At 45.8% G+C, this 27,753-nt stretch overlaps 1 protein-coding gene across 4 annotated transcripts in view; it reads left to right on the top strand.

Moving 5' to 3' along the window:
• Nucleotides 1–8,313: 8,313 nt before the first annotated feature.
• SSUH2 (ssu-2 homolog) overlaps nt 8,314–27,753 on the top strand; it is a 41,085-nt gene continuing 21,645 nt past the window's right edge. For 2 of the 4 annotated variants that reach the window (XM_069866009.1, XM_069866006.1), the window contains exons 1-7: nt 21,016–21,241; nt 21,857–21,938; nt 24,113–24,242; nt 25,100–25,160; nt 25,843–25,967; nt 26,607–26,669; nt 27,580–27,665. In XM_069866009.1, the coding sequence (XP_069722110.1) occupies nt 21,085–21,241; nt 21,857–21,938; nt 24,113–24,242; nt 25,100–25,160; nt 25,843–25,967; nt 26,607–26,669; nt 27,580–27,665 (704 nt within the window). In that variant the 5' untranslated portion in view covers nt 21,016–21,084. Of the gene's footprint in view, nt 8,376–15,182; nt 15,655–16,871; nt 17,013–21,015; nt 21,242–21,856; nt 21,939–24,112; nt 24,243–25,099; nt 25,161–25,842; nt 25,968–26,606; nt 26,670–27,579; nt 27,666–27,753 lie in introns of those variants that run through there. The other 2 variants (XM_069866008.1, XM_069866007.1) reach the window with 2 other exon arrangements.

Raw genomic sequence — 27,753 nt, 5'->3', positions numbered from 1 at the left:
GTGCAATCTTAACAGACCTGGACTGCTCAGATGTGCCTTGGAGACATTTCATATTTCCAAGGGCTGCTGTAGCTTGAGGAGAGCTCTGGGCCAGGGCCAGGGCTGAGGGTGAATCTCCTTCGCTCCCCGAGTTCTCCATTTCATGTGCTTCCAACCCACCCTCTTAGTTCTTTTATTACAAGGCTATTTGTTACTCCCCCTGCAGTTAGAGGTAGTCTCAAACAACTGCAGCTCTGGGCAGCTTCAGGTTTCTAGTTTGAGAATCCACATTACACATTTTGCAGTTTGGCTCTGATCTCTAATTCATAAAGTAACTGGAGCCGAGACAAAGCTGCCAGATTGCTCTGTGCTGCTTTAGATTAAATTCTCAGCCATCATTCTTTTACTGTTTATTGCTTTTGAGGCTGTAATTTTTTTATTGTTTGGTAGTCTTTGTAAAATGAAAATAACTGTAACCCCTCGAGGCTTTGAGCCTAACACCTGCTGGATGCAGAGCTGGAATCTGCTCTCCAGCACTGCCTGCCTCCAGGCTGTCATTAGGAAGCAGAAACTTATGATGGCAAAGTGTCTACCCTAGGAAATCTGGGAGAGAGGGAGGAAAAAGATGCTAACCTGGGCCTTTGAGCCCAGGTCAAACCTTTGCAAACCTAAGTGCTCACAAATAAGGCTTTGTTCCTTTGGGAAAAACAAAGTTTTTGAATATGCTGAAGACCAAAGAGCTGGGTTTACTGACAAGCTCTTCAAGGCGGTTGTTGGATGGAGATGCTCCGAGATGAGCAGTGCCTGGCAGCGACACTGTGCTTATTAGTGCTTAAAATAGCATAGCTACAGGTCTGGAGACAGAACAACTCGTGTAGCCTGAGGTGACGTTTAAAAAGAATTTGAACTGTCAAAAAGCAGAAAAGGGCATTTGAAAGCATATAGCACTCTGTTTTCCCAGTTACTTGTGTAACTAGATCAGCTAACCCATGTGTCATCTACAGTCCAATTCTCCTTTTATAGTAAAAACAAATATTGGAGGGACTGAGGGCCAAATGCTGCTTTTTTTTTTTATCAATCTACATCATTGGCATGGTTTCCAGAGCTGCTGAGCTACCAAATCTTTATCAGAAGTGGTAGAGGTGACAATGGTTTGCACCTTTCAGAGATGGGTGTATCACTGCCACCTTCCAGGGAAGACCTTGAGCATCCTCAACACCATCAATCCCCAGTGTTTGGAGCATATTTCACCCTCCTTGTGACTGTTCTGTGGACGTGGCTACAGCTCTTCTTTCTTTAATATGTTATTAGCGAACTATGATATATTACAAATGAACTGAGGCCAACCACAGTGTTATATCCCTTCTACAACTAACGATTGGGCATTTTCTACTTGGTGTAGAAAATGGAGAAGGAGGGGAAAAACAGGACTTCTGACTATTTTGAAAGGTTTAAGCGCAATGGTGCAGGAGCTCTAGAAAGTATCTTTATGTGTGTGTGTGGAGCAAGGACTGAGTTTAAATTTTCTCCTGTGTAGAACTCTCATGAAATAGGCTTTGTATTTAAAATGCTTTGGTATAGATTCTTTAAAGCAGGTGAAAGGAATATTTCATAAAGTTGACTGAAGAATAGAATCATAGAATAACCAGGTTGGAAGAGACCCACCAGATCAAGTACAACCATTCCTATCAAACACTAAACCATGACCCTTAGCACCTTGTCCACCCGTGCCTTAAACACCTCCAGGGAAGGTGACTCAACCACCTCCCTGGGCAGCCTCTGCCACTGCCCAATGACCCTTTCCGTGAAGAATTTTTTCCTAATGTCCAGCCTAAACCTCCCCTGGTGGAGCTCGAGGCCATTCCCTCTTGTCTTGTCCCCCATCACTTGGGAGAAGAGGCCAGCACCCTCCTCTCTACAACCTCCTTTCAGGTAGTTGTAGAGAGCAATGAGGTCTCCCCTCAGCCTCCTCTTCTCCAGGCTAAACACCCCCAGCTCTCTCAGTCACTCCTCGTAAGGCCTGTTCTCCAGCCCCCTCACCAGCTTTGTTGTTCTTCTCTGGACTCTCTCCAGAGCCTCAACATCCTTCTTGTGGTGAGGGGCCAGAACCGAACACAGGATTCGAGGAGCGGTCTCACCAGTGCCGAGTCCAGAGGGAGAATAACCTCCCTGGCCCTGCTGGTCACGCCGTTTCTGATCCAAGCCAAGATGCCATTGGCCTTCTTGGCCACCTGGGCCCCTGCTGGCTCATGTTCAGTCGCTGTCAACCAACACCCCCAGGTCCCTCTCCTCCAGGCAGCTTTCTAGACAGACTTCTCCTAGTCTGTAGCACTGCACAGGGTTGTTGTGCCCCAAGTGCAGGACCCGGCATTTGGCCTTGTTAAACCTCCTGCCATTGGACTCTGCCCAGCGGTCCAGCCTGTTCAGATCCCTTTGCAGAGCCTCCCTAACCTCCAGCAGATCCACACTTCCACCCAGTTTAGTGTCGTCTGCAAACTTGCTAAGGGTGCACTCGATGCCTTCATCCAGGTCATTGATAAAGACATTGAACAGGGCTGGACCCAGCACTGAGCCCTGGGGAACCCCACTTGTCACTGGCCTCCAGCTGGATTTTGCACCATTTCCCACCACTCTCTGGGCCTTGAAGAGCGAATATATGTGCCTCGAAGAGGTTTGATTAAAATATAGATACTGCTAGTAGATATGCTGCCTTTAAATATTTTATGAAACTGGAATTATTTAACTGGAATTTTATTTTGGATTGATATAGTATTAGAGACCATTGGAGCTGGACATGGGGGATTTGGACACCATCAAAAAATTTCAAACTTCGATTTGGAAATGGTTTTCCACTTAAGTACAGTGCTTTGTACTTCACATAACAAATAACACAAAGTGAAAACCCTAAATATTTGATGATTTTTTTTTTTGTTTTCCTGGATTGTAGAGGGCTTGTTTCTGTTCAGAAAGAAGCCAGGCTTTCAAATTTTGCATCTTATTTTTCAAAATAGACATGAAGACCCAAGGTCCTGACTGACTCCAGAGGTCAGGAGGGTTTTGCATCCTCTGTTGGTCGCTTGCTGCCACTGTGTCCCTGAGCAAGGCTGACCCTCTGCAGAGGGCAACCACTGCAAGACTTTAGAAGAAAAAGCGTTTCAATATCATTCTTCGAAGCATGGGGCAGATTTAGGCTCTTAGTTACTTTTTCCATTATGATTTCATGGCATCGAGAATACACTGTAGGAAAACAAATCTTTCCGGAGAAAGCATAGAAAGTTTATCTAGTCTATCATAACAAACACATCAGCGGAGGACAGAGGGTGATCCCGTCTTCCAGAGAGTGCGAGTCCTTCCCGGACCGACAGCACCATCTAGTGAGGCGCTGCCCCAGAGCATCCTCCTCTGTCCCGGCCCCTGCTCTCCGTTTTCCCTTGGGAAAAGTTGGATCTGGTGGTTTTGCCCCCCAAGGAGGCACCCGAACATTGCTGGGGCTTCCTATCCCAGCTTCTACCTGCTTGGGCAGTGAGAAACAGATGGGCAACATGTGCCAGCCTTGCTAGAAGAGAACAGAGAGCAAAAAAAAGGCTGATTGCAGCACCAGGGAATGTGCTGCATGTGCCTCTGTCCCTTAAGAAACCAGGCTGGATGTGTAGATATGCAGGCAGTAAAAGGGAAGCAAGTGATTCCCTAAACTGTAATAATTTCAGTCTTTCAATTATACTTTCTGCAGGTGTGCTTAAATGTTGGCAGAGTGGACTTGAGCACTGGAGTTTGAGCTGCTCTGCTGAAGCAGAGTTTACATCTGACTTTGAGGATGGTCCTTTTAAAAGCCCCAGTATTCTGTAGAAGCCCTGTTTGCAAAAGTGCCTTTTTGTTCTGTCATCCTCCACAAGCAGGGTGTTAAGAAAATGTTTTATGGACCGGGAACCACAGCAGTGCGGCTGAGACCAGAGAGGCTCCTTCATTATCCCCTCTGTCACAGAACACATCACTTTCTCCTTAGCTCCTTTGCTGAGATTCATTATCCCCTTGCTGCTACTGCTGTTCTGAATGAGACAACAGACTGATCTACAGCTTCCTTGCCCAGCCTGTCTGCATCCAGAATGGATTTGATTTGTGATGGCTTATGTGTGCATTTTTTTTTCTGAGAAAGCATGAGGATCCAGTGAGCTATGGATGCCCAGAGTCTCCTGCTCCCCCTCCTTCCCCCAACAGAATCACAGAATCACAGAATAACCAGGTTGGAAGAGACCCACCGGATCGTCGAGTCCAACCGTTCCTATCAAACACTAAACCATATCCCTCAGCACCTCATCCACCCGTGCCTTAAACACCTCCAGGGAAGGTGACTCAACCACCTCCCTGGGCAGCCTGTTCCAGTGCCCAATGACCCTTTCTGTGAAGAATTTTTTCCTAATGTCCAGCCTAAACCTCCCCTGGCGGAGCTTGAGGCCATTCCCTCTTGTCCTGTCCCCTGTCCCTTGGGAGAAGAGCCCAGCTCCCTCCTCTCTACAACCTCCTTTCAGGTAGTTGTAGAGAGCAATGAGGTCTCCCCTCAGCCTCCTCTTCTCCAACAAGCCAGGTATGGGCAGCTCTGGCAGCTCTCCAGGGTATGGGACTAATGGCAAAGCCTTGCTTTCTGGAGCAGCCACCCTGCTCACCCTCGTAGTGCCTGTTGTCAGCTCAGGCTCTGGATGGACTATAGTGTCCTGGTTGACTGCTGAGGGCTATAGGTGCTGATTTGCTTGCTGCGACGTACTGGAAGGTGACACTGTGAAATTCTGGTTTTGAACAGGAGAATCCTCTCTTCTCTGGTCAGGTTGCCTAAAGGGCGTGGAGCTTGCCAGGAAGGGGGGACCATGTGCAGGTGATGGTGCTGCTGTGATCCCCTCGGCAGCTGTACCCTGGCATGGGGCTGGCAGTGCTGCTGGTGCTGCCTGGTCTGAGCTGCAGTGGCTTGACACAGACCAGTGCCCAGCCAGGAGGGGACAGAGGGTGCAACCCTAGGAACTGGGAAAAGTGATGTGATCCACAGTAGAGTGAAACACCAAGAGTTTTCTGGGTGAGTGCTGCAAAGAGAGTGTAAATTAAATGTTTCTACTAAATGCAGGAGGTTTTACAGCTGATGTCTCCTGCCAGTGCAGGGCTGTGCTGTTGGCACTGGGTTTTGCCCCATCACACTGGAGGACAGGGTTCTGCAGCATGGAATGAACTCGGAGGCAAAGCAGGACACGAGATATAGCGGTGACTTTATTCCAGATGAAAGAGAGAACTGATTCACATCAGACTGTTTTCTGAGTGAGTTTGAAATCAGCAAGGAGATTGCTCACCACCACAATAACTTAGTTTGGCAACTGATTTTGATAAAAGAGCACTGAGCTGGAAAAATATGCCTGGACAAATTCCCCTGGAAGATCATTTTCAGATCCATTTTCTTCTCGCATATCCAATATTTCAAAGCAGTGGATGATGAGACGAAAAAGCAGGCAACCTGGGACTTGCCTTTGTTCTCTGCTGTGGCTTTGTGCTGCTTTCTAGCTGTCTATCTTCCCCTTTGTTTGATCTGGGCCGCCAGCCTGAAATGCTGCTGCCCTTCTGTGGTCTCTGCTGCCAGTATCAGACTGACAGGAGATGGCCTGGTTAATATTTTGTTGGCCCAGAAGGAAAGGGTTACTGTGGGTGTTTTTGCTGTATCACTGACTTTTGTTAAGCCAAAGGCCAGGGGTTTTGGCTCAGCAGCTTCCCCAGCTATGCATTGCCCCATGATGACCACTGTTCCATCTCTGTTCTTTCTCCATTCTCATGCTTCCAAATTTCAATGCCACAGAGGTCTGCTGAAAACAGAGCCTGATTCTGGATTAATGTATTTGTGGACTAAGATGTTCAGGCAAATGGGTGGTTCCCAAGCCTGCATGCCCCAGGGTGTTAGGCTGAGCCAATGTGTGAGTGCAGTTTCCCCCTGGGCAGCACGGGGTAGCTCAGATGGTGTTTTGCCCTGTAGGATCAGCACGGAGCGTCCTGTTGGGTGACACATCTAGGATGGGCTCTCTCACCACTGCAGAAGCACTGGAAAAGGTTTCATTATCTGAAGTGTTACGTGTTGTGTCAGATACCACACATGCTACTTGCAGAGCTCCTGGGGACCTGTCTTCCTTGCAAACCAGTTGCAATTTGTAATTGTGCTTTGGGTTTGTCTCTAGAGGTCACGCTTGTTGAACCCCTCTTTCACCCAGGCTTTGCTGTCAGTCATCCTGGTGTGGAGCCCTCCGCAGCCCTCCTGGAGCTGGTGAACCCAGGGCCTGACACGGATGGCAGTGGTGCCGGTACCTGCTGCAGGTACAGGAATGACACAGCTTGTGAGGGCCAAGGACAATAGGGAGTAAGAGCAAAGGCCAGAGGAAGGCAAGGTGAGAATAAAGAACAAATCACCCCCTTAGAAGAAGGAACTTGGCTCATTGCCATGACATTAAACAATTGTGTTCCAAGTCAACAAGCAATCTTGCCTTCATGTTTCCTTCCAGCATGTGAATGCTTTCCTACTTTGTCCCCTCCAAAATCCATAGCATTTCAAGCAGAAGAGAGGTAAATTATCTTTTTTTACCTGTTGCTGAAACATTCAGAAAGATGACAAGGCATTTTCTGCCTCCTATGGAAAGTGAAACAATGGTCACAGAACGATAGCGGTCCTGGTGCTGACACTGGCACTGCAGCACTGCCCCTGCATGGGAGGAGTTGAGTGACTTCCTCTGAAGTTGCCTGCTTTCTTGCTAAAACCATGTGCTGAGATTAATCCCGCTTATGCAAAGGGCTGTAATGGGTGATGACAAGCAAATGTGTGCTCAACTGCACTGAATTTTGGTTGCTTAGTGACAGACCTTCAAACAAGCTTTTGCTGAGACTGGGGGCTCTGCAGTTAGGGAAAATCACAGTGATTTAGCCTGTAAATCAAATCTCCATGTGGACAATCTTAAATGAAGCATGGAAATTGCTAATGAATCTTGACTGATCTTTTAATATTTTTTCCCTTGGGATTAAAAAACTTAAAAGACAATCACATCAACTATGCATTTTCAAACTACCTGGTAATTTTTTTTTTTCTTTTTCCTCCAGCATCTTATATTTGCTGAGGATGAAGACAAAGATGCCTTCATACTGTTTACAGCTAGCAAATGCTGCTATAAGACTGCCTCAGCAAAATACATATTGGTCCAGAGCCTGGCTATGTTGAACACGTATCAAATAAGGAGGTGATGTTAGTACACAGAACTGCCAAATAGATTTTATACCTCAGACAACTACACTCAAAAAATTACTTCAGTTATGTTTTTGAGGTGCGTAGTATAAAATGAAAAATTCTCAAACTTTTGACTTATGTTCCCAATGTGAAAAAAAAACAAGCAACAACTTATTGCACATCCCTTTCTTCAATCAGTTTGACGACTCTCTGCAGAGGTCAGTACCTGAGCACAGGCTGTGGTTTGCAGTAGTGGATGCTGGTGTTCATCAAAGGACTGAACGCTTGTGGGGCTGCAGACACAGGACACTCACTGCCACTCCTCTGTGGGATAGAGATGGCCATGCACCAATCTGCACAGAGACAGTCTTTCAGCACAGCATGAGCCAGATTTGATTTTTGTTCTTTCCCAGCTGCTGCTCTTGTGGTGGGAGGTTGGTGGTTGTAACACAGGAACCTGGTTCCAGTCCTGTGTGTCTCGGTGTAGGCTAGTATCAGTGGGGAGTGGGGCTCAGTCTATGACTTTGTTCCCCCCACAACAGGCTCTGTCATCATTATTTATCACTTGGTTTTTCCAATACAAGCCGCAAAAATTCACTGAGAGCTGGAGTGCTCTTCCAGCCAGTGGATCAGCATTCGTGGGCAGCAGACAGCTGACTTTCCTAGGGCCATGCAGGACAGGGCAGAACTCCTCCCACTTTGGGCTACTAAGGGCTACTTCTCCAATGGAAAAGTCAGAAGTGTTGTGCAGGTATCCCTGCACCTAGGCTGCCAGAGGTGATGGGTGCTTCTTCCTCTTGGGTCTGATGAATTTGCAAGTGTCTGCTCTCTGCCGCTGGTGGTACCTGGTGGACCAGGCTTAGCTTCTTAGGAAATAGCTACAGCCAAAATATCAGTGAGAGGAGCACTGGGTGGCTGTCACTGTTCAGACTTTCCTTTTGCGAGTGACGGCAGTGGTTGTCCCTTTTGCCTGCAGAGGCCATCCTGGGTACTGAGGGGCATCTGGACAGGTTCCCACTCTCTACCACTTTGTCTCTTCTTGCCTTGTTCCCCCAGCCCAGGTGGGTTTGAGGACTCTACAGAGACAGTGGCTGTGGACCCCCCTCCTCTGTTTGCTGACTGCAAGATGCATCTGCTAGTGCCTCACAGTTACAGGATCCAGGTGAGCTCCCCATGGCTGCTGTTCTGCAGCATCCATCACAGCACAGGGTGCTCTGCAGGGTTGTGGTGGGTGATGATACCGTTGTGGCATCCCTGATATGCATGGAAAACTACGCTGTGAGGTGCTGCGTGTCCTGCAAGGGGCTGCCCCTGGGGTTTGGGCTCTGCTCTGTTCAGCAGTGAGGAGCTCAAAGCTTTTGTGGCCTGACCCTGCACCCACTGCAGCCCAGAGCCCTGCTGACCCACCCTGTGGGACCAGGCTCCAGCAGCATCCTGGTATTCCAGCTGCAAATGCCAGAGCACACATTCATTTTAAACCCACTAGACTATCATATTCACTTCTATATTTTTGGATAAGTATCTGCTACATGTACCTATTTTGATAGAGTTATTTTTACTCATTAGAACAACCACTTTTTGACACATTGTTATATTTATTGCTTCTTCTCTTCATGACTTAATGGTAAGAAAAGATAACTTTTGTTCTGGCAGGAAGCATTGTTTTTCTGCTTGAACTAATAATAGTATTTTAATAGCTTTAGATAAAGGATTAGCATTTGGTTTTGGCAAAGAACTGCTTTTACTGTTTGAAATAATCCGGAGTGTGCATTTTGAATGGGCCTGTTGCCATTAAAAATTATTTGTACCCACCTAAAAGAACAAAGCCCAACTATTTTTATTCCTGGGATAAAACAAACAAAATCAGGCAGAAAAGCCTGTTCTAAATGGTGCTTGGGTAAATGCAGCTGGTCTGGAGAGAATGTCTGCCCAGGTGCCCCTGTTCTCATTCAGTGCTAATTTACCATGGACCAGAGCATCCTTGGGCAGATTTTTCAGCAGGCACTGTCCTGCTCCTTTGAGTGCCTGTGCCAGATCTGAGCATGAGGTGTGAGGGTTACATGCCAGCCCTTAGACCTCTCTACTGGGTGGTTTGAGTCTCCTTCTCTTCTTGATCCAAGAAGATTTGCAGTGTGAGGTTACAGCGAGACAAGTTTAAAGGTGGTTGTAATGGGTAATAGCAAAGGGTGTCCCGTGCATCTCCTGGTGAGCACAAGATGCTCTGAGTTTGGCAAGTGTCTGTCCTGCTCTGTCTGCTTAGCTTCCAGGGCTGTCCCACCTGCTTTGGAGCCGGCTGCAACCCACATAGCAGGTACAGAGGACCTGGCACAGTTTACTAGCCTGGGATACCTGTAGGATTGCTCTGGATATCACTTCTGCTGTGAAAGAGACCAAAACATATATTTAAAGAATTCTTTCAAATGTGATGTATGTGATGTCTGCTACTCCCTCTTGTCATCCTGTTTCTTTTTTGAGCTGTGACATTAGCAAAGAACTTTGTTGTGTGAAGACAACAAGGTGAGGTCTCTTTGACATTTCCTTTGCAAACCTTCTCCCAGGTAGAGGGGATATACAAAACTGGGAGTTTAATATAGAATGATGAAACAAGTTTCTTCTGCGTTCTGAGAAGAGAATGCTATTGTACATCTCCAACTTCTTTCTCAGAATAAAGAGGAAAGTGTGAGGGAAGAGATGTAAATCACTGTACAGCAGTTTAAGAACTGAAAATGATGGGGGCTGATTCAAAACCTATAAATCTCTGGAAATCTTTTCAGATGGGGACAAATCGGGCCTCAATTTCTTTGAGAAAAACAAGAGCCAATTTATACTCTTTATATATGTACAGATTTATACAAGTGAGTCAAAACTATTAACACCCTAAGTTGAAGACCTAGCTGTGTAGTAGAACCATTCCACACAGCTACTCAAGGAAACAAAGAGCATTAGGAAACAACAAATAAAGGCACCTCAATAAAGTTAGAAATGAAGTTAGGTTTGCCTGGGGGTTTTGGGCAGAGATCAATTGCTGTGCCTGTGTCCATTCACGTGGCTTTCACTGAGATGGAAAGGTAAAGCAACAACGTCAATAGTGAGGTTTTAGTGCTGATGGCTGGAGTAGAAAGTGTCAGAACGTGCCTGAAAGTCTGTCATATCAGTATGATGCTGAGGTGTTGATAAGGACTAATATGAAACAGTTTCCCACTAAAAGTGCCTCTTATATCTGTAAATATTATTTTAGTTAACTGTCCATCTGTAGTCAGCTCAGGTTTTACTTTTTTAGCATAGATAAGCATCTGTAAAGGTCATGTCAGGCTTTTTTTCAGTGCTGGGTTTAGATGAGAGGCTGTTTTTCTGCTGTTTGGAGTGGTAGGTGCCAGTGCAAGTGAGGAGGCGACGTCTAGTGGTGAGGGAAGGCTTGTCTCTGGGGCAAATGGACCACGAAGGTGGTCACAGCACCTTGTCCCAGCCTGGGTTATAAATGTCCTCTTCTTGCTGACAGAATTTATGAACATCCTGCAGAGCAATGTCAGTGGCATTTGGAGCTACGTTGCCAAGGGCAAGCTGTACACAGCTCTTCACTTTCAGCAACTAAGTGCTCAACTGGATATAGGAGACTTTTCAAGCAGGGGCAGATGGCTGGCAGGGGAAGCTCCTGAACCACTCAATATAAGTCCTGAAAATAACGCATGTGTGCTCCCTGCACAAGGATGAGTAACAGCCCTTGCTGCGTTCTGCTTGTCTGTGTACAACCATGCACGCGGCTACTGCTCTCTAAGCCTCTCTAAACCAATGGTATTCAGAAAATCAGCCTCAACAATTATAAATGAGGGAATTATTTCATATTACTATTTTTATCCTTTGTGTTCTTTCTGTGTATAAAGCACCTGTATTTTCTGTGGCAGAAGTGGTAGTACACTAATGATAATGACATTTATAGTGATTGCCTACAGGTTCAGGATGGATGAGGTAAGAAAAAGTGAAATACTGGTCTAAGTGGCAGTTTGGTTACTAGGATCTCATTTTTAATTTGACAGTGGAGGTAAACAAGTAGATGCTATCTGCAAACCCAGCCAAATGAAGAATACATACCAGCATGCGATGGGGTCATAAGGCCTGTTTCTAACAGAAAGTTATAGCATGCATGCTGAGCTTGCAATGTACTTTATGACTATGGAGAAAGCCTCAGGACAGGGTGGCTAGGTAACATTCAGGGTTCTTCATGACAGCTGGCTTTACACCTCTCTTGTGCACACTGTTATTGATGAAGTATGTCATTTCAATGACTGGTTTCCTCATAAAAAGAAATCTGTAAATCTGTTCTTTCCTCTGCATATCTTCAGTAAGCAAGATATAGGGATTTTTTTGCCCCTTGCCATGCTCTGGGGATCCAACAGGCTACTCGTGCTGCTCCTTGTACTGCTGAAGTTGAAGGAAAATGTGAAACTTTCATAATATAGAGAAAAACAAAGTGCATTGTAAACCAGGCTGCCTTGCTAAGAGCTGGTGATATCTTTGCTTAGCTATGCAATGTGAAATGACAGTGTATACTGTGCATGCCTTCGAAACATTCAGAGAGGCAGAATGTGCAAAGCTGGTAGAATTAGACAGGAAGAAATAATAATCAGGCCCTGGGCACTTGTATTTGCTAAAAATAAGTCAGGATGGTAAATTAGGTCACTTCAGCGCTGTTCTCAGAAGGCATGTGTGTACATCCTGATGGGCTACATTCGAGTGCTGCTTGGTTGTGCTTTACCACTCTGGCTACTTTTCTTTCCTTGGTGCAAGTCGTACAGGTCCCTACACGCACTGAGCAGGTGGAAGGAGGGCTGCCCTGTCCCACCATGGGAGCAGGGAGTGCATGACTGGGACCTGGTCCCACCTGCCCTGTGTGCAGGGATGTATCTGTTGTCCTTGTGCCTGCCAGCAGGCTTCGAGGGGAAGGAGAGGTTAAACACCAAAAAGAAATTGCAATATTCAGATGAATTCTGGTTTACAGCAGGTGAAGGGAGATGTGTGGAGTCTGAAGCAACTGTCCTTGGTGTGCCCTAGCCAGTGGAGCAGCTGAGAGCTCACTTTGCTTTTTATTTCCTCCCGGGGAGGAACAGTGTCGCTGAATACATTATTGAAAAGAACAAGGGGTTCCCTCTGTCCTGCTTCCAGGAGGTCATGGGACAGCAGCTCTTCAGGGATGAACATCATTTGGTAATCTGCCCTTTAGCACAGCAGCTCCATCATCTGGGAACTACAGAACAGGGCATGGAGTCCTGCCCTGCATCAAATGCAGGTGTTGGAAGAGACATGGATACTGGGACAGACAGGGATGCATCTGGGAATGCGCTTTATGCAGAGAGTCTCTAAGGGGAGCAGATACTGGGTGGGAAAATCTCCCTAAATCTTTGTGTAACACAGACATGTCCAATGGTCACACAGCACGGTAGAGGTGTATTAGCTGTGATTCTGTTCCTTATAATCCGTGAGGACTTTCCTTTGGAGTTAAGGCCCTCCCAGCTCAAAATGTAACAAAGCCTCCGGTCTCAGAAAATCAGCTGACATTTGGTTTTGCTTGCACTGTTGCAGCTGCTGTTCCTGTCCTTCCCCAACACCTGTGTTACCCAAACCTGAACATGAATGCAAAGGGAAGGCTTATTCCTCCCGTGTCTTTGGGAAGACGAAAACGTGCTGTGCTATTTTGTGAGCATGGTCCAGTCCTGCCAAGAGCTTGGAGATGGGTAAACTTCCCTGCTGAATGATAAACTCCTAGAGTGACAGGTGAAGCAAAGGAACTTGAGTTACCCCAAAAAGGAATTTCAAACAAAAAAATGAGAGCAGGAATCAGATTTTTTTTTTTCTGTTCCAAGTCTTAATCTTTTCTTTCAAAACCACGCAGATTTAAAACTGGAGCGATAAAACTATTTAGAAAATGCAGCACTTGCATTGAGATTGAGCAAAATTTTGTGGGGGGTGACCTTGAACAAGGTTTTGGTTGGAGAAATTTTCTTTTGGTGGAACATAAACTGATTTTTTTATCTTAGCTGTTTAATAGAAGTGGCAAAGGAGTTATGGGAATTTCATTTCTATGCAGATCTCCAACTTTATTGTTGAGCAGTGTAGCAGATCAATAATTATTCATTCTCTTTAGATTTAACCACATATTCTTTTCCCAGTTTTCATGTAGTACATACAGTAACTGTCACCTACCAGTACAGCATAAGGGCTCTGGTTTTATCAGTGCAACAGCAATTGAGGAACATTTCTTTAGGCCATCCTGTTTCACTTCTATTAATTCCATGGAGAAGGAAGAAATGGCTTAGTGCAAAGTCACTTGGAGTTGACACTGGAGGATGGGCAAAAATGTAAAATCTATTTCTCCCTTATGGTTTTGCAGTGAAATAAAGTGTTTAGTTCATGAAAGGTTTCTGAAAATCCCAAGTGAGAAGTGCATATGCTAAACTGGAGAGTGGGAGGTACGTTGGCTGTGTGGTTGGGGTTTGCTGCAAACGGAGGGCTGGGCACTGCTGCCTGTGCTGGTGTCACTGACCATGCTGTTATCAGGCCCTTAATGGTGTAGGAGAATGAGAAAGCTGGGGTTACCTGCTGGAAGGCAGGGAGCCCTTTTGGAAACTGAATCAAAGGGATTTCTGATGTGTGAGGTCTGAGGAGGCTCCCTATGTTTGTTCTCATTGAGAATTTGTGTTCTTGACCTTGTAAGCACAGAACAGCAAGTGCCTACAACTCTGTATCTCTGTTCTCAAGGGAAGGAGATACTGTCAGGATCCTTGACCCAGCCCTGTTGTGATCCCTTTCCTTCCCATGTCCCTCATTTTACCTATTAGGCAAAAGCATAACTTCATTTTTTTTTTTTTTTTTCAGGGAAGGTTTGACTTTTCATTAGTAGTTAGGGATACACTTTCAAAAGACAATGTGGGATGCTAACTGTTTCTGCTGATTATTTGAATTGATCAACATCCTGCATGCTGGCAGCAGTACTGACATGCATGTCTATTGGTTTGATCGTAACCTTAGTCCAGAGCTGCTGCTTGCTTTCTAGGCCACTGGCTCTCCCTGCAAGCTTCAACTACTCATTTAAAATTTACTTTAACTTTCTGCAAGAGATGCTTGCCTGCCTTACAGAAACAGCACTGGCATATACCCTCTGCTCTGATCCTTGGTTATGAGTGCTGGGAGAGACAACAGCTTGTTTGCAGATAGCTCCAGCCACATCACATTTCTAATTGCATATGATAATCCCCAAATCCTGTGGTTTAATGCTGTTAAGCGTAAACCATTATCCTATTCCACAGAATCAAGATTTTCCTTTGCTCTCTTTTTTTCTTTTTAGTAGCTTGTTTTTTTTCTCACTGAAAAGGGACAATTCGGTAACAATGTTATCGTGATCCAACAGGCTTTGTTTTCCTTTATATCATACTATTAATATGCATTTAAGGGTGTGAACACTCCTAAGCAGTTATTTTGTGAGCTCTTTTTAAAAACTACACAGAATTATTCTACTGCTGACACATTTCAGAGTCTTTGATATAATATGCAAAAATAGAAAGGAAGTACTTTCCAAAAGTGTGTTCCCAGCAAAGCACAAATGCCAGCAGTAAGCATCCAGTGCATCCCTAAATAATGCTTTATAGCTACACATTCAGTGCAGCCATTATCAGGATGCCTGTCAAATGTTCTCCAGGCATTCAGCTTCTCATTCCTCTGGATAGGAACTGTACCACATGTGTGCATGGTTGTGAGGCAGGCAATATGCAGTGGTATGTGCTGTGTGCCGAGGCTATGCATTTGTAAGTTGATGCAGGGGTGTTAAGCGCTTGGAAGAAAGCAGAGCTCAGTGATGCTGGTCACAGAAGATGACAGCAATGTCTGTACCACAGTTAGTGCCGCATGCTTCCTTGCTCGCAGGAGTTTTGCTTACTCTCCTGGTATTTGTGCTGTGTCCCCCATACAAGCCGTGCAGAGGAGGTCTGCTATGGGCAATGGATGTGACAGGTACTGGCCTGGGACATGGGAACATCCATGTCTTTACTCACATACCCAGAGCCCTATTAAGCTGAATGATAAATTTCCGTTCTCTGGTGTGATTCACACTGCTAAACGCAACTGGGTTGGAGGTTATACTTGTACAGACTGTCTGCACATAATTAAAACCAGCTTGCGTTTGACCTGTTGATAGTCCTAGCTATATTAATTATATCCCCAAATGAAGCTGCCAGTTTCCTCTGTCCAATTTTCATCATGCTACAGCAACTGAAAAAACAAATCTTGCTTGGCTGTCATTACAAAAGGCTTCAGCACTCAGGGCCTGAGATTCATGTCACAGGCCCTTTGGAGGACTGTGGTGGTTAACTAACTCCCCTGATTGACTCCCGTGGAAGCCCTGATGCCGCAGATGAGGAGGGTTTGTGTGGGTTTCCTGAGCTACTCTGGAGGTCAGCTCTTCCTTGCTTGCTCCTAGCATTATTATTCCCATTTTTAAGAAGCTGTCCTGCCTGCCAACCCCTGGCTCTGGCACTGGGCTACAGCAGCACCCTGCTAACATGATTAACACTGTCTGTGATACTGCACAGACACAGCAGCAAAGAGCAGAGCCCCTCCAGACACACTCAGCTAATGGGCTTTATTAACTTGAAATCCAATTAGGCACTTAATGAGACACCTTTGGACTTGGATGGGGAAAGGATAATCTGGTGTTAATGACCGTGGCCAGGTCCTGCCCATTCTGCTGCCCCTGCCAGTGCAGGGGTTGGTAGGGTTGGGGGAGCCACAGTGAGTGGGTACACTGCAAAACTTCACATCTGGACTCTGCTGGCTCCTCTGGCAGGCTCTGAAGCCCTGATGGTTGCAATGAGGCTTTACCCTTGTAAGTAGCAGGGTGTAGTGGGAACCTTGAATCTGTTTAGCTGGTTTCTGAGGCCAATAGTCACTGATTTATAAGCTTAACAGCATCATGCTGCTCCCTCTGTGTGCTCATGGGTTGATGATGGGTATGGGGAGAGTAAATGGAGAAAGGAAAAATGTGAGACACCCAAGAGAAGGGTAAGAAAACTGAGGATAACTGTCTCCCATGCAGTCACTAGCTCATTGTACAGCTATTGTGTTCCCTGGGGACTTGGCTTTGCTGAGGTACAGGGCTTGCACACAGTCTGGCAGAAGAAAAGCAATGAATAAAGTGTTGCTAATGCCCTCTCTAGCATCTGTACTTAAGTTAGCAGCTATTAATAATTATACTAGATACTGGGAAAGAAGCTAACACCAAAAACTTTGAATATGGGGAATATTATTGTGATACTCTAGTGGAACCTGACTCTGTGCAGGTGCACAGGCACCTTGCTCTCTCCAGAGTGAATGGTGCCTTGAGCCTCAGCTCACCAGCTGAGCCCATGATGAATACATCTTGTGCCTTGTACTGCTGGATTTAAACCATATTCTGATGGGGTCTGAAGTATCTTATGGTCTCTTTACAGCCCTCTAGCTATTATTTTGGTACCATGTGCAGTTTTCATGATTTCTGACCACCTTCCTCTCCAGTGAGACTTCCCTTTGGGAAGCTAGCATGGTGTGCATGGGCTGTCTGGCACTCTCCTTCCTGGCAAGCTGCTGCTTTGACATTAATTCATTAATTCCCAACATCTACATTGTTTGGCAGAGGGGAGTGGCTCACGGAGGCTGGGTTTCATTGCTATGAGCACAGAATTTGCAGAAAACAATGTATTCCAGAGGACACTGCTGGGACAAGATCATCTTTGCTCCTAGCCTTTGAACATGGAACGAGAAATGAAAGCAGACAGTAAGTAAAACCAAAAGAAATACATTACATGCCATGCTGACTAGTTTCTCTACTATTTTTATGCAGGTGTATTTCTTGATTAAGATATTAATAAACTGTGTTTTCAAGTAATATATTAAAAATAACTGTTTCCAGAAGTGAACCTCTCTTCCACTAATTGTCAGCCTATACACCCATCTAGCTGGTATTTTTGGAAGGTGTGGAAAGACTCAGCACATTGGCTGTACCATGTTTATGACCTAAAGATGCTGCTATACCTTTAAGCACAATGCAAAGTCCATGGATTTCAGTGGAATAGAGGTTTAACCCTTAACAGTGTGAACTTGGTCCATGAATCTCTGCTCCTGGGATGCTTCCTGCTTTGCCTTTAAGGTGAGATTTTTGGAGTCCACTATAAGCTGGCTGATATGTGTTAAAGATTAAACTCGGGCTGGTTATCCTTTAACAAAATGCTGCTTAATTAAAATATCTGTTGTGATGGAGCTTTGATCTTATGCCCTTGACTATATCTTTTTCATTAGGTGTTAATATGGTGCCTGAAGTAACTCTAATTATATGAGGCCCCAGTGAAATATTGCTGTCACTGATGGTACTGAGAAGTTCCTTAATTTGTGAACGAGAAAAGCTCTGATTAGCTTAAGAAGAAATAATGATGCAACAAGAAATTTCTGTTTAATCAAATGGAAAAAATTGAAAAGTTTGTGGTCCTGGAGTGGTGTGTGGAATACTGACATCCAGTGCAACCAGCCAGATAGTGAAGCAGTAGGGGAAGTAATTGACAGGGACAAGAACTGCAGGGCTTACCAAAGACTGAGACTCTCCCAAACTTTTGGCTATGGGCACAATCCTAAATGCATTGAAAATGGGACCTTCCTCCTGACACCAATGGGCTCTTGCTCAGCAACTGCTCGCCAGCTGCAGCATTTGCTGTCCTCATGGGCTGCCTGGAGAGGTGTGTGGGGAAAGCAGCATGTAGCATTGGTTTATACCTGCCTGGGACTTGTGCCTCTGCAGAGGAATTCCCCCAAATGATAAAATATGATTACTGCTTGGCAGAAGGAATCCAACCCTGGTTCCTGTACAGAGGTGCATCCATGTCAATTTTCTCTTCTTTAGCTGTTATTTATAGCAGACCAGCAGTCATGCTGCATGTGATACTGACCCTTGACGTTGCAAGTGAGTGCTTAGCAGACAGCAATCTCGGGAGAAAGATTAGGGATCTTCCAGTTGAGAAATAGGGTTGGAGTGCATACGACTGTCACATCTGACTGTCTGAAGCACGTGCATAAAAGCCTAATTTTAGACACACAATGAACATAGATTTTAAGTGCAGACATGTCATGTAGATCTTGGACACTTCATGAGAGTTTTCCATCTGGGTCTTAGCCCGTAGCTCCACACCCACGTTGCAGCTGATCAGATGCAGAGGCAACAGCAGCCCTGCCCTGCAAAGCAGGAGAGGTGGCACTGTTCCGGAGGTCCTTAGAGGAGAGGGAGTCCTTCTGAGGAAGGTGCTCAAAGCTGTTTGTTTTTCCATGCAGGAAGGGCAGGAACACAGCAGTGCACAAGTGGTTTGGTCATATTTTAACAACCATCCAGCATTGCCCTATTTGCTTACAAAAAGAACAAACGATTTATAACCTGATTTTATAACTGGAATATCAACCAAAGGTGAAATCGCATTTTGATGCCAGCATGAATGAACCCAGTGCAAAGCTGGCTGTGCTGCAGGGCTCATACAGAAAGTGTGCTCCGTGCCCAGGGCCTTGTAGCATGACAGGTTCTAGGAGATGCTGTGATATGGGTTGTGCACTGATCTGGCAAACAGATCTTTGAGTCTGAGGCTGGAGCTCGCTTTTCTGCTGCTCTGTGGTGTGGGAGATTTGCTGACTATTTTGGTGTGTCTAGAGCTGAATCCTGATGATACAGAACAGAACCTGAAATATTGGATGAGTAACAGCCTAGGGTCTGGATTTCCTGGCTTTGGTCAAAGTCCATCTCAGACTTATTGTTGTTTTAAAATAGAGCTATGTGTTCGTGTTTATAGGCTATTGTGATTCCCAACAACATCACCGTAGCAACAACTGTGCATTTGATTTATTTACTCCAAATCTGGGATATTTTTAACCTGGCCATTTAAACCATTTCCATTGGATTGGAATTTGGTACTTAGACTCTTATCTCCATCTTTTGTTGTAAACAGGATTTTGTTTAAAATTTGCACAGTAAAAATAGGCATTAAAGTTCTCTTGGTAATGTGTACAGAAATCCATTATACTTTGGAATGAAAATAAAGCATTTGTTGTGATATAATGGTTAAAATAAGGACTGGGGAGTTCATGCTTCTGGAATATTTCTCTGCAGCACACTAAGGGAAGGCACACATCCTCCCTCTGCCCTTCTGCTCCCATGTGTGCTGGGCATGGCACTTGCCTGCCTGAGAAAGGCTGTGTGAGTCTTGGTGAATGAAGAAAGGGGGGCCCTTGCTAAAGGTGTGCAAAGTCCTTTCAGTCGTAAAAGCTGTATTTTCTGAATGAGGAAATTCACAATGTTTTCAGTCATAGTTGTGTTTCCTTTTCCTTATGAGAACACAATTGCACATAGACATATCAAAACACCGAAAACAACAACCAAGAATGCAACATGAAAACAGAGGGGAAGGAAGAGCACCTCTCCAGCATGGCCCATAAAAGAAAGCCTGAGTTCTATCATTACTATGAAGCCCCACTAGACTGGCATGGTCTGTGAAGTAATTGACCAGTGAATCCAAATGCTTTACTTAACTGCTTGAGGAAGATTTTTCTGTTTGAACTAAGTGTGAGTGAGATAATCCCACTGAAGGCAGTTTACCAATTTATTTTTTTCACACGCGTGTTCTCTGTAGTGCTTATTCCTCACCATTACTTGGAAATCTGTGGTCCTTCAGCTTAAGGACAGCCTTGTCTTCTCCTGCGTGAGAGACGTGACATTTCACATGAAGCATGTAGTTTCTTATTTTCATAGGAAGAAATAACGGAGAGATTAATTTAGCTTCCTAGAAGAAAGGAACATGTTCTCAGAAGGAAAGTCTAGTAAATCAAGCTGATGGATGACCACCCTTAGCTTCTTTCTGTGCCAGTCAGTCTGCACATTATTGCCAGGCTGGCATTTCCTGGCTCCTCTGCGTGCTCTTTTCTTACACAGACTGAATTTTTGCAGTCAGCTGCTGTGATATGAAAGGTTGGTGACTAAAAGGTGTAATAAAAAAAACTGTTTCTGTGTTAGGCATCAAGAGGACCAGTTGCTACCAGTGGTTATTTTTAGAGCAGTGCGTAAGGAAACAACCAACCAATGTCTCACAGGTAGGATTAAAATAAGTTGGAAACTTTTAGAAAAGGCAGTTGCTTAAAGAGCAGAGTCATTGCTGGCCAAGCTAAGGATTGATGTTTCTAAGACAGCCAAGAGGTGCTGACCTTCTCCTCTGTTCATGCCCAGTAAACCTGGGCTCTTCAGCTGCAACTTCTCACCTGCTTACCAGCCGGACATTTGGAAAGTTAACTGTCACCTTTCTTCTGCCTGTCAGTACCTACCCCAGCCTGATCTGGGTGCCTGTCTCGGACACCAGGAATATAGAATCATAGAATCATAGAATAACCAGGTTGGAAGAGACCCGCCGGATCATGGAGTCCAACCATTCCTATCAAACACTAAACCATGCCCCTCAGCACCTCGTCCACCCGTGCCTCAAACACCTCCAGGGAAGGTGAAGCAGCCCCCTCCCTGGGCAGCCTCTGCCAGTGCCCAATGACCCTTTCTGTAAAGAATTTTTTCCTAGTATTCCTCTGTGCTCCCAGCCTCAGGGAGCCCAGTTTCTCCAAGCTGGGCTCCTGCCCTCCGCGGCTTGTAACACCCAGTCCCCGACTCTTCGGGGCCACGGAGAGAGCTGAGGACCTGCAAGGCTTTGTCAGCTACGCAGGGTGTCAGTGTTGTTCCACTTCAGCAAAGGGACTGATCTCCCGGAAAACAAGACGCTGGGAAAGGACAGCAGCTCCTCTGACTGTGTATTGGCCTGTGACATCGGTTTGGTCTCTACATGCACTGTTCAGCCTCGAGGCTTCCTCACTCACTGATGTTTTCCTGGGCTAAAGGTGACCTGGACCTGGACCCGGACTCAGAGCCAAGCCATCCCTTGATGCCTTCTGCACCCCTGGGCCAGCTGGATGACTGCGAGTGGATCATCCAGGGCAGAGGTACAAGTGTGGCACCAACTTCTTATCCTTCTGACAGTTTGCGCTTCTGTAAGTTTGCTGTCCTGATAGTAAGGGAGCAAAAGCAGCTGCTTAACAAGGAGGTGCCAGGTGAGGTGGGCAGAGCTGTCAAACCCTCCCTCTTGTACCCTGCAGATACTACAACGGGCATGTTCCTGTCCAGCTTGCAGACGCCTTTGCATTCTGGGCTGCTGTTCCTGGCCTGCCCTCTTGCAGACAGATCTGTTTTGGAAAACAATTGGCTTTGACGGCTGGCTGTGCTTCCCTCTGCTTGGAAAGTCATCAAGACCTCTGCTGAGTTGGGTGCTGGGATTGCTGTGCTGCCTCAAGCAGAGCAGCAGTATCACTGCTGTAGGCACAGGCATGGGCACGACTGTCCGACTCACCTGGAGCCGTCCCAGTACTTGGCTGAAATGCCGCTGGGATGAGCCGGACCACAAGCACCTCCTAGCTGGGATGTGGGGAGTGTTTGGTGTGAAGAAAAGTGCTGACCTGGGGGTGGCTTTAGCTGCTACAGCTGAATCTTCCTGCAGTTGTAAACAAAATCTGCTATGGTTTTAAATTGGGCTAAAATTCCTCAGTTGCCCTTTCCCGTAGGAGTAAAGCCCCTGCCACCACCTTTGGGCTCGCCAGGCAAGCGTGAGGAGCAAAGGAGCAGATCCTCTTTCACACAGCCCAGGTAAGTAGCTTTGGGGACTGCGTTTCATGCAACTCTCTTGAAAGCAGCTCAACTCAGCCCCAGAGCAGGAGGTGAGCCCTTGCGGCTGGGCCCGGGCAAAGACACAGACTGCCATGTCACCATCCTCACTGGCATCGTCCTTGTGCCACCTCCTGCTGCTGTGGCCAGCCCTTAGGCTGCTGCACCGCACCAGGCATCCTGCGGTTCTGTCCCTCTGTGCTGGGCAGTGAAGGTAGGGAAAAGTGGGTGGGTGTTTTGCAGATCCAGCAGTGTGGAAAAGCACCAGTGCTGACTTGGGAGAGATTCAGGGCTGGGGTAAAAACTGAATTTACAGGTGTGGGGACTGCCTTCCCTACAGCTCAGTGCACCCGGCAGCAAGTCTGTTGAAAGATCTTCTGTCCAGGAGTGATCAGAACAACTCCTCAGTGGTAGGACACGAACTCTTGAGGTTTTCTTTGGAATATAAGCTTTGGAATAAAAGTATCACGTATGTTTTATGTTAGTTCTTCTCTCAGAGATTGTGTTATTCTGACTTTTGTGTATTTTTTATTGTCTTTGTTTCTCTCCTTTTCATCTTGAATTTAGAAAGGAAACCCTAAATGAAACATCTTTTTCCATTGAACAAAAAGTAAAAAAAGAAGCACAGCTTGAAAAGCAGCATTTGATCCAAAATAGTGTAGGATGGTAGGACTCTGGTCCTGCTTGTTTTCTTCATCTCCACAAAGGTTCAGGCTCAACATGTGGTAGCTTTACGTTTCTCAGCCTTAATGAGAGGGGAAAAGATGACTGCAGAACAGTGACTTGCCTGAATGTCTAATAAACACAGTCCTGAAGGGACAGGGAAGTTAATAAATAAACACAGGAGCTTTGAATTTCATCAGTGCCTAGTGAGCGCTCATTAAAGAAACAAGCATCTGCTGAAAAAGAGAAGGAAAAAGGGAGTGTTCAGGGATACTTGTTAAGAGCAGATGTGTATTAAATTTCCTTTGGATAAGGCATGAGTCCTCAGGTGGCAGTGGTGGCACTGGGGAGGCTGCAGGCAGGTGATGGAGCAGAGGGAGCGCTGGCTGCTGCCCAGTCAAACCGCTGCCCCTTCCCTGAGCTACTGTCCCTGCTGAACTGTAGCTGTAGGAGCTGGGAGTTCAGCTCTTGCTCTTCATTGAAGAAGGTTTTCTTAATCTCACCTGTCACCCTGTTGACAGGGAGGGTTTTTAATGAATATTGCCTGGGGTTACAATGAGATGCTTGCCAGCATGCTTGGCCCCCAAAGTTGTTACAGGCTCTGAGGAAAGGACTAGTTGCTGAATATTCCCACAGAGTAAATGCTGGCATTATCTCCTGTTACTATTTACTTAATAGTATTTTAATATGTCTTCCAGAGACGTTTTAAAGCAGAGACATGAAAAAATACCTATGTTACAGTGAAAACAGATGGACCCATTGCAGGCTTGGGCAGTCACTGTAGGTTTTTTCTCTTATTTCAAAGATGATTGATTAGGATTTTTAAGGAACCACCCCTGCGAACCACCTTTGATGCTTATTTTTTCCTACTCTCATCATTTTTATCTAGCTCCATTGGCAGGGGAGGTAGGATTGCCTGCCATGGGCACTGCCTGTGTCACCTCCAGGGACCTACCACCCCAGCCACACTCAGGCAGAGCTGCTGCTGGGTGCCATGTGGGGCAGGGGATGTGCTTCATGCACAGGTTAGCCTTTCTGCTGTTATTTCTGTTCACTGAAAATAGAAATCAGCTCAGAGTAATAGGGATCCTAGATCTGGAAAAATAAAGAGTGTAATTTCTAATGCCGTGAACTGACAAGGAAGCCGTGGTTTTGCAGGTTGAAAAGACACAGCAATGTTTCAAACTGGCTGTCCTTTACCCAGTTTACTGAAGGCAAAGGATTACACGCACACACACACACACACAGAGATTTCAAATTCCTCTTTAATACTGACCTTATGGATATTACATGAAGATATTTTCTAGAATGCAAATCTCTTTTTCTTTTGTAGTAAGAAAGATGATAACTGTGATTGTGTAAAAAATAAAGTGGGTATTCCCAAATGGGCTCTACTCTACTTTTTCACAGGAAGTTAAACACACTGAATATTTCTACCTAATTTTTCAGGAGAAATTAAGAGTATAAACCCGTTGTGTTTTGTTTGATTCCAGTGTGCCCCTGATGACAGAGGTGGCAGCCAGGCAAGCCCTTCTGCACTTCGTGGCTTCCCAGTGCTGCTACGGGAGCAGAGCTGCAGGAGAGCTGGCCATCCGGCAGCTGCGGCAGCTGGGGACGTACCGAGTGAGTATCTCCAGACCTGGCATCTTGGACACCTGTTCTGAGCAGCTGAGATAAATCCATGACTCTGTGAAAATCTACCTAAGAACTGACTACAGGCTTTTGTAGGTGAAAGGTCCATCCTCCTCTACAAGGAAGCACCACTTTGGAAAGCCTCTGGAAGCGTTCTCTGATAGCCTAGCTTTGGCAAAAGAGCCCTTTCCTTATCTAAGCTGTGGGAACCTTCCCTGCAGCTTAGTATTTTTGGCTTAGGCAAGCATGGAGTGACCTGTAATGTCATGCATCACTCATGCTGTGAATCTACTCTAAATATGTTTAATTTCAAAGAACACATGTGCTTTGATTCCCTACTATCATTCCTCTCATTGAAAATAATTATTGCAGATTTGGTGCTTGCTGCAGTTAGTAGCTGGGTCCTGAGTCAGTCCTGGTTTGGGGAATACTGCCCATGGGGGGGTACACAACAGATTGAAATGATGGGTCCTGCACCAGGCAGCCGTCCAGGGGACTGATGCTGTGGCCACCTCTGTTCCCTTTTCTGGGGTTTCTTGGAAGGGATAACACAACAACCTTGAGGAGCGAGGTGCTGGGAGTGCCTTTTGGTAGGTGCTCTGGGGCACGTGTTCCTTTATGCTAGTGTTTGTTCCACTTCTGAGAGTATTCAGGATACTCATAAACATTATCTGGACCTTCCCTAATAAACAAGCCATGGGGTTCTCCAAATAATGGCAAAATGCACTCAGAGAGAGAAGAGTCTGGGAATGCTCCTGAGACCTGTTATTACCAAGCCAGGGTTCACATTTAAACATCATCTTTCTGCAAGTTGTCTTTGTGGCGAGCATGTGATTTTTCTTTTCTAGTATCGACTGGAGACGTTCAGTGAGTCGAGGTTAAGTGAGTGGGCGTTTGAACCATTTACCAGTAAGTGACTGCCTGTATCCCACTGGGATGGCTCTCGTGGGATCTGCCCTGCACATGGAGCTGGGGTCTGTGGCAGCGCTCACAATCCAGGGACTCCTCTGTCTCCGTGACTTGTGGAGATGGCTTGTGCTTGGTGTAAAACGCATCGGGTTTATCTGATTCCACGTGGCTGTTCACACTCTGCTGGGCCCATGAAGCTGAGAGAGAATACTTTCCTCTGCAGGCTTAGTTTACTGTCCTTGTGCTGGGGGATGTTTTGCTACATGCCCAGGGAGCAGAGGCCATGATTTTCCTGCCTCTGCAGTAGTAATTTACTGCCAAATGCCGTGTATGCTCAAAGCTTGATTTGGAATGGGTACCCACAAGCAGTGGAGCTCATTACCGGCCTGTTGAAGGGTGCAGGGGTCCCCCGCCCTGGAGTTTTGGCTGTCAATTGATTTCAGGTGCCCACACAGGTTCAGGGGGTCTGGTGGGTGGGCTGAGAGGAGATGAAGACCATGCTGTGGTGGCAGGAGGATGCTCAAAAGACACGAGAGTGCCCATGGCATGGACCACATAGGATCAGTTCTTGATGTGACACCCCCATGGGGATGGGGGGCAATATTGGCTGGTTGATCAGGAGCTGGTTAGAATCCAAACACAACCTCTCTCAAGGTGGATAAGATGTTGTCCCTTCCTGCAGAGCCAGGAGCAGCCAGCCCCGCTGGGGACAGCCCCCTGGACCCCTGGGATATGGAGATCGGGGCCCCCCAACTCTTCCAGAACCAGACACGGCGCTGCCGGGTGCCCCATTCAGCACTGGTCAGGGTGAGTACTTGCTCATTGTTTACTGCTCACCGGAGCCCCTTCCCAAATCGATGAGCTCTGGGAGCAGTTCCCAGCTGGGGCAGTATCCCTTACCCATGACCCTTAGCAGCTTGGAATGGTGATGAGCACTTCACTACGGTTCTCCTTTGCTTGTTATTTCCCTTCCCCCATTAAGCATCAGGGAAAATAGTCAGAGTTCCCTTCCTCCTGGTGTTTTGTTCCTCTGGAAGTTTGAGGACAGATTTTGCTGCAACCTTTTGAAGAAACAGCACTGGATAATTTTTCCTCTTTTGTTTATTTTTTTCAATATTAGCAGAACATTTGTTTACATGACAGCTCCCATTTAGCTTTCAACGAGCTCTATAGCTGGTCAATTTATTTTACTTTTTAAGTTATAAGTTAAATACAGAAAAAAAATACCTTCTTTTGCCAGGACCACAGAGATATTTGCCTTTGTTAAATAATTATTATTTATGACCCGTCTGATGGTTGTAGAGAACAATTTTATGGTGTTGGACTCTGTCCCATTAGGACCAGAATTTTATCACTGAGTTCTGTTGTAGGAAGAGTGTGTGTGCATAATGCAAGATACCCGAAATCTCTGGACAGCACTATGCATGAATAATCTTCTGATTTCAGGACTGTCACAGATGCTGTGGTCGTGGCCGGTCCAAGTGTGGAGTGTGTCACGGGGCAGGTCGGGTAAGGAGCTGGGATACCTTCCACCAGGCAGCCTGCATTTCCTCTTCCTCTAACTTTGGTCTTCATTTGTGAAATTACATCATTTGCTTATTAATGTACTGATTGTAAGGGCTGGGATTCAGAGAGGAAGTTCTGTTTTATTGCCCCTTTGAAGCCCTGTCTCCCAAACTCACTCGTGCTTGGTCCAGTTTCCAGTTTACGTTCCATGTTTTCTGTAGAGCTGATGAATGGGGCTTTCAAAATCCTGCCCAGGTAGCAAAGGTGTCTTACCCAGTCCTCAATTAATAGCTTATGTCTTATAATGGTGGGACAGGAAAAAGAATTTGCTTCTGCACTGTTGAAATGAAGTCACATCATAGGCATGAAATACAGCAGTTTGCTGTCTTTCGGATGGGATCGGTTCTGTATTTGGGGTTTCTGAAGGAAAGAGGAGGCTTAACCCAGGGTGTGAGTGGAGCTAAAAATCTGGCCTCCTGTCTTTATTTGTTCTTCTGCAAAGATAATACCAAAAGCAGCTAAAAGATGTATTGTTATTGTGCTAAAACTGCCACTTAATTGAAGTTAATCTGATTAAATACAAATACTTAAATAAGGTATACTACTAGCTATGTTAATAAATAACAGTGGAAAACCACATGTATAAGATAAGAGGTGTTTCAACCTAGATCTTGTGTCTAATGTGCATCATTGATGAGTTTGGCTGGAACACCTAATTAATCCAGAGTCACAATTTATCAGCTGTGTTGTACATTCTTTTTATTTGCCATGCGTGTACATGACATATACCTTTCTCTGCAAGCCTGGGTTAGCAGTTATTCTGATAACATACATAAAATCTTTTGGTTTATAAATCTAACATGTTTTTATTCTGGCAGTCGCCATCTATCTTAATTCTTTGGTGTTTTTGTAGACAAGGTGTGTAACGTGCAAAGGATCCCGACGGAGGCTAAAGCAGCAAAAGAAGTGTCAACTTTGTTCAGGAACAGGTCGCAAAAGGTACGATGGGCTCCTCGGCATGTCAGTTAGTGTGGCTCTGCTCCGATCATGTTGCTTCCCTTAGTCCATGCTTGCTCATGCAATGGTA

The sequence above is a fragment of the Phaenicophaeus curvirostris genome, chromosome 11 (genome assembly GCF_032191515.1).
Source record: "Phaenicophaeus curvirostris isolate KB17595 chromosome 11, BPBGC_Pcur_1.0, whole genome shotgun sequence".
Taxonomy (NCBI): domain Eukaryota; kingdom Metazoa; phylum Chordata; class Aves; order Cuculiformes; family Cuculidae; genus Phaenicophaeus; species Phaenicophaeus curvirostris.
This window is presented reverse-complemented; position numbering and strand designations above follow the sequence as displayed.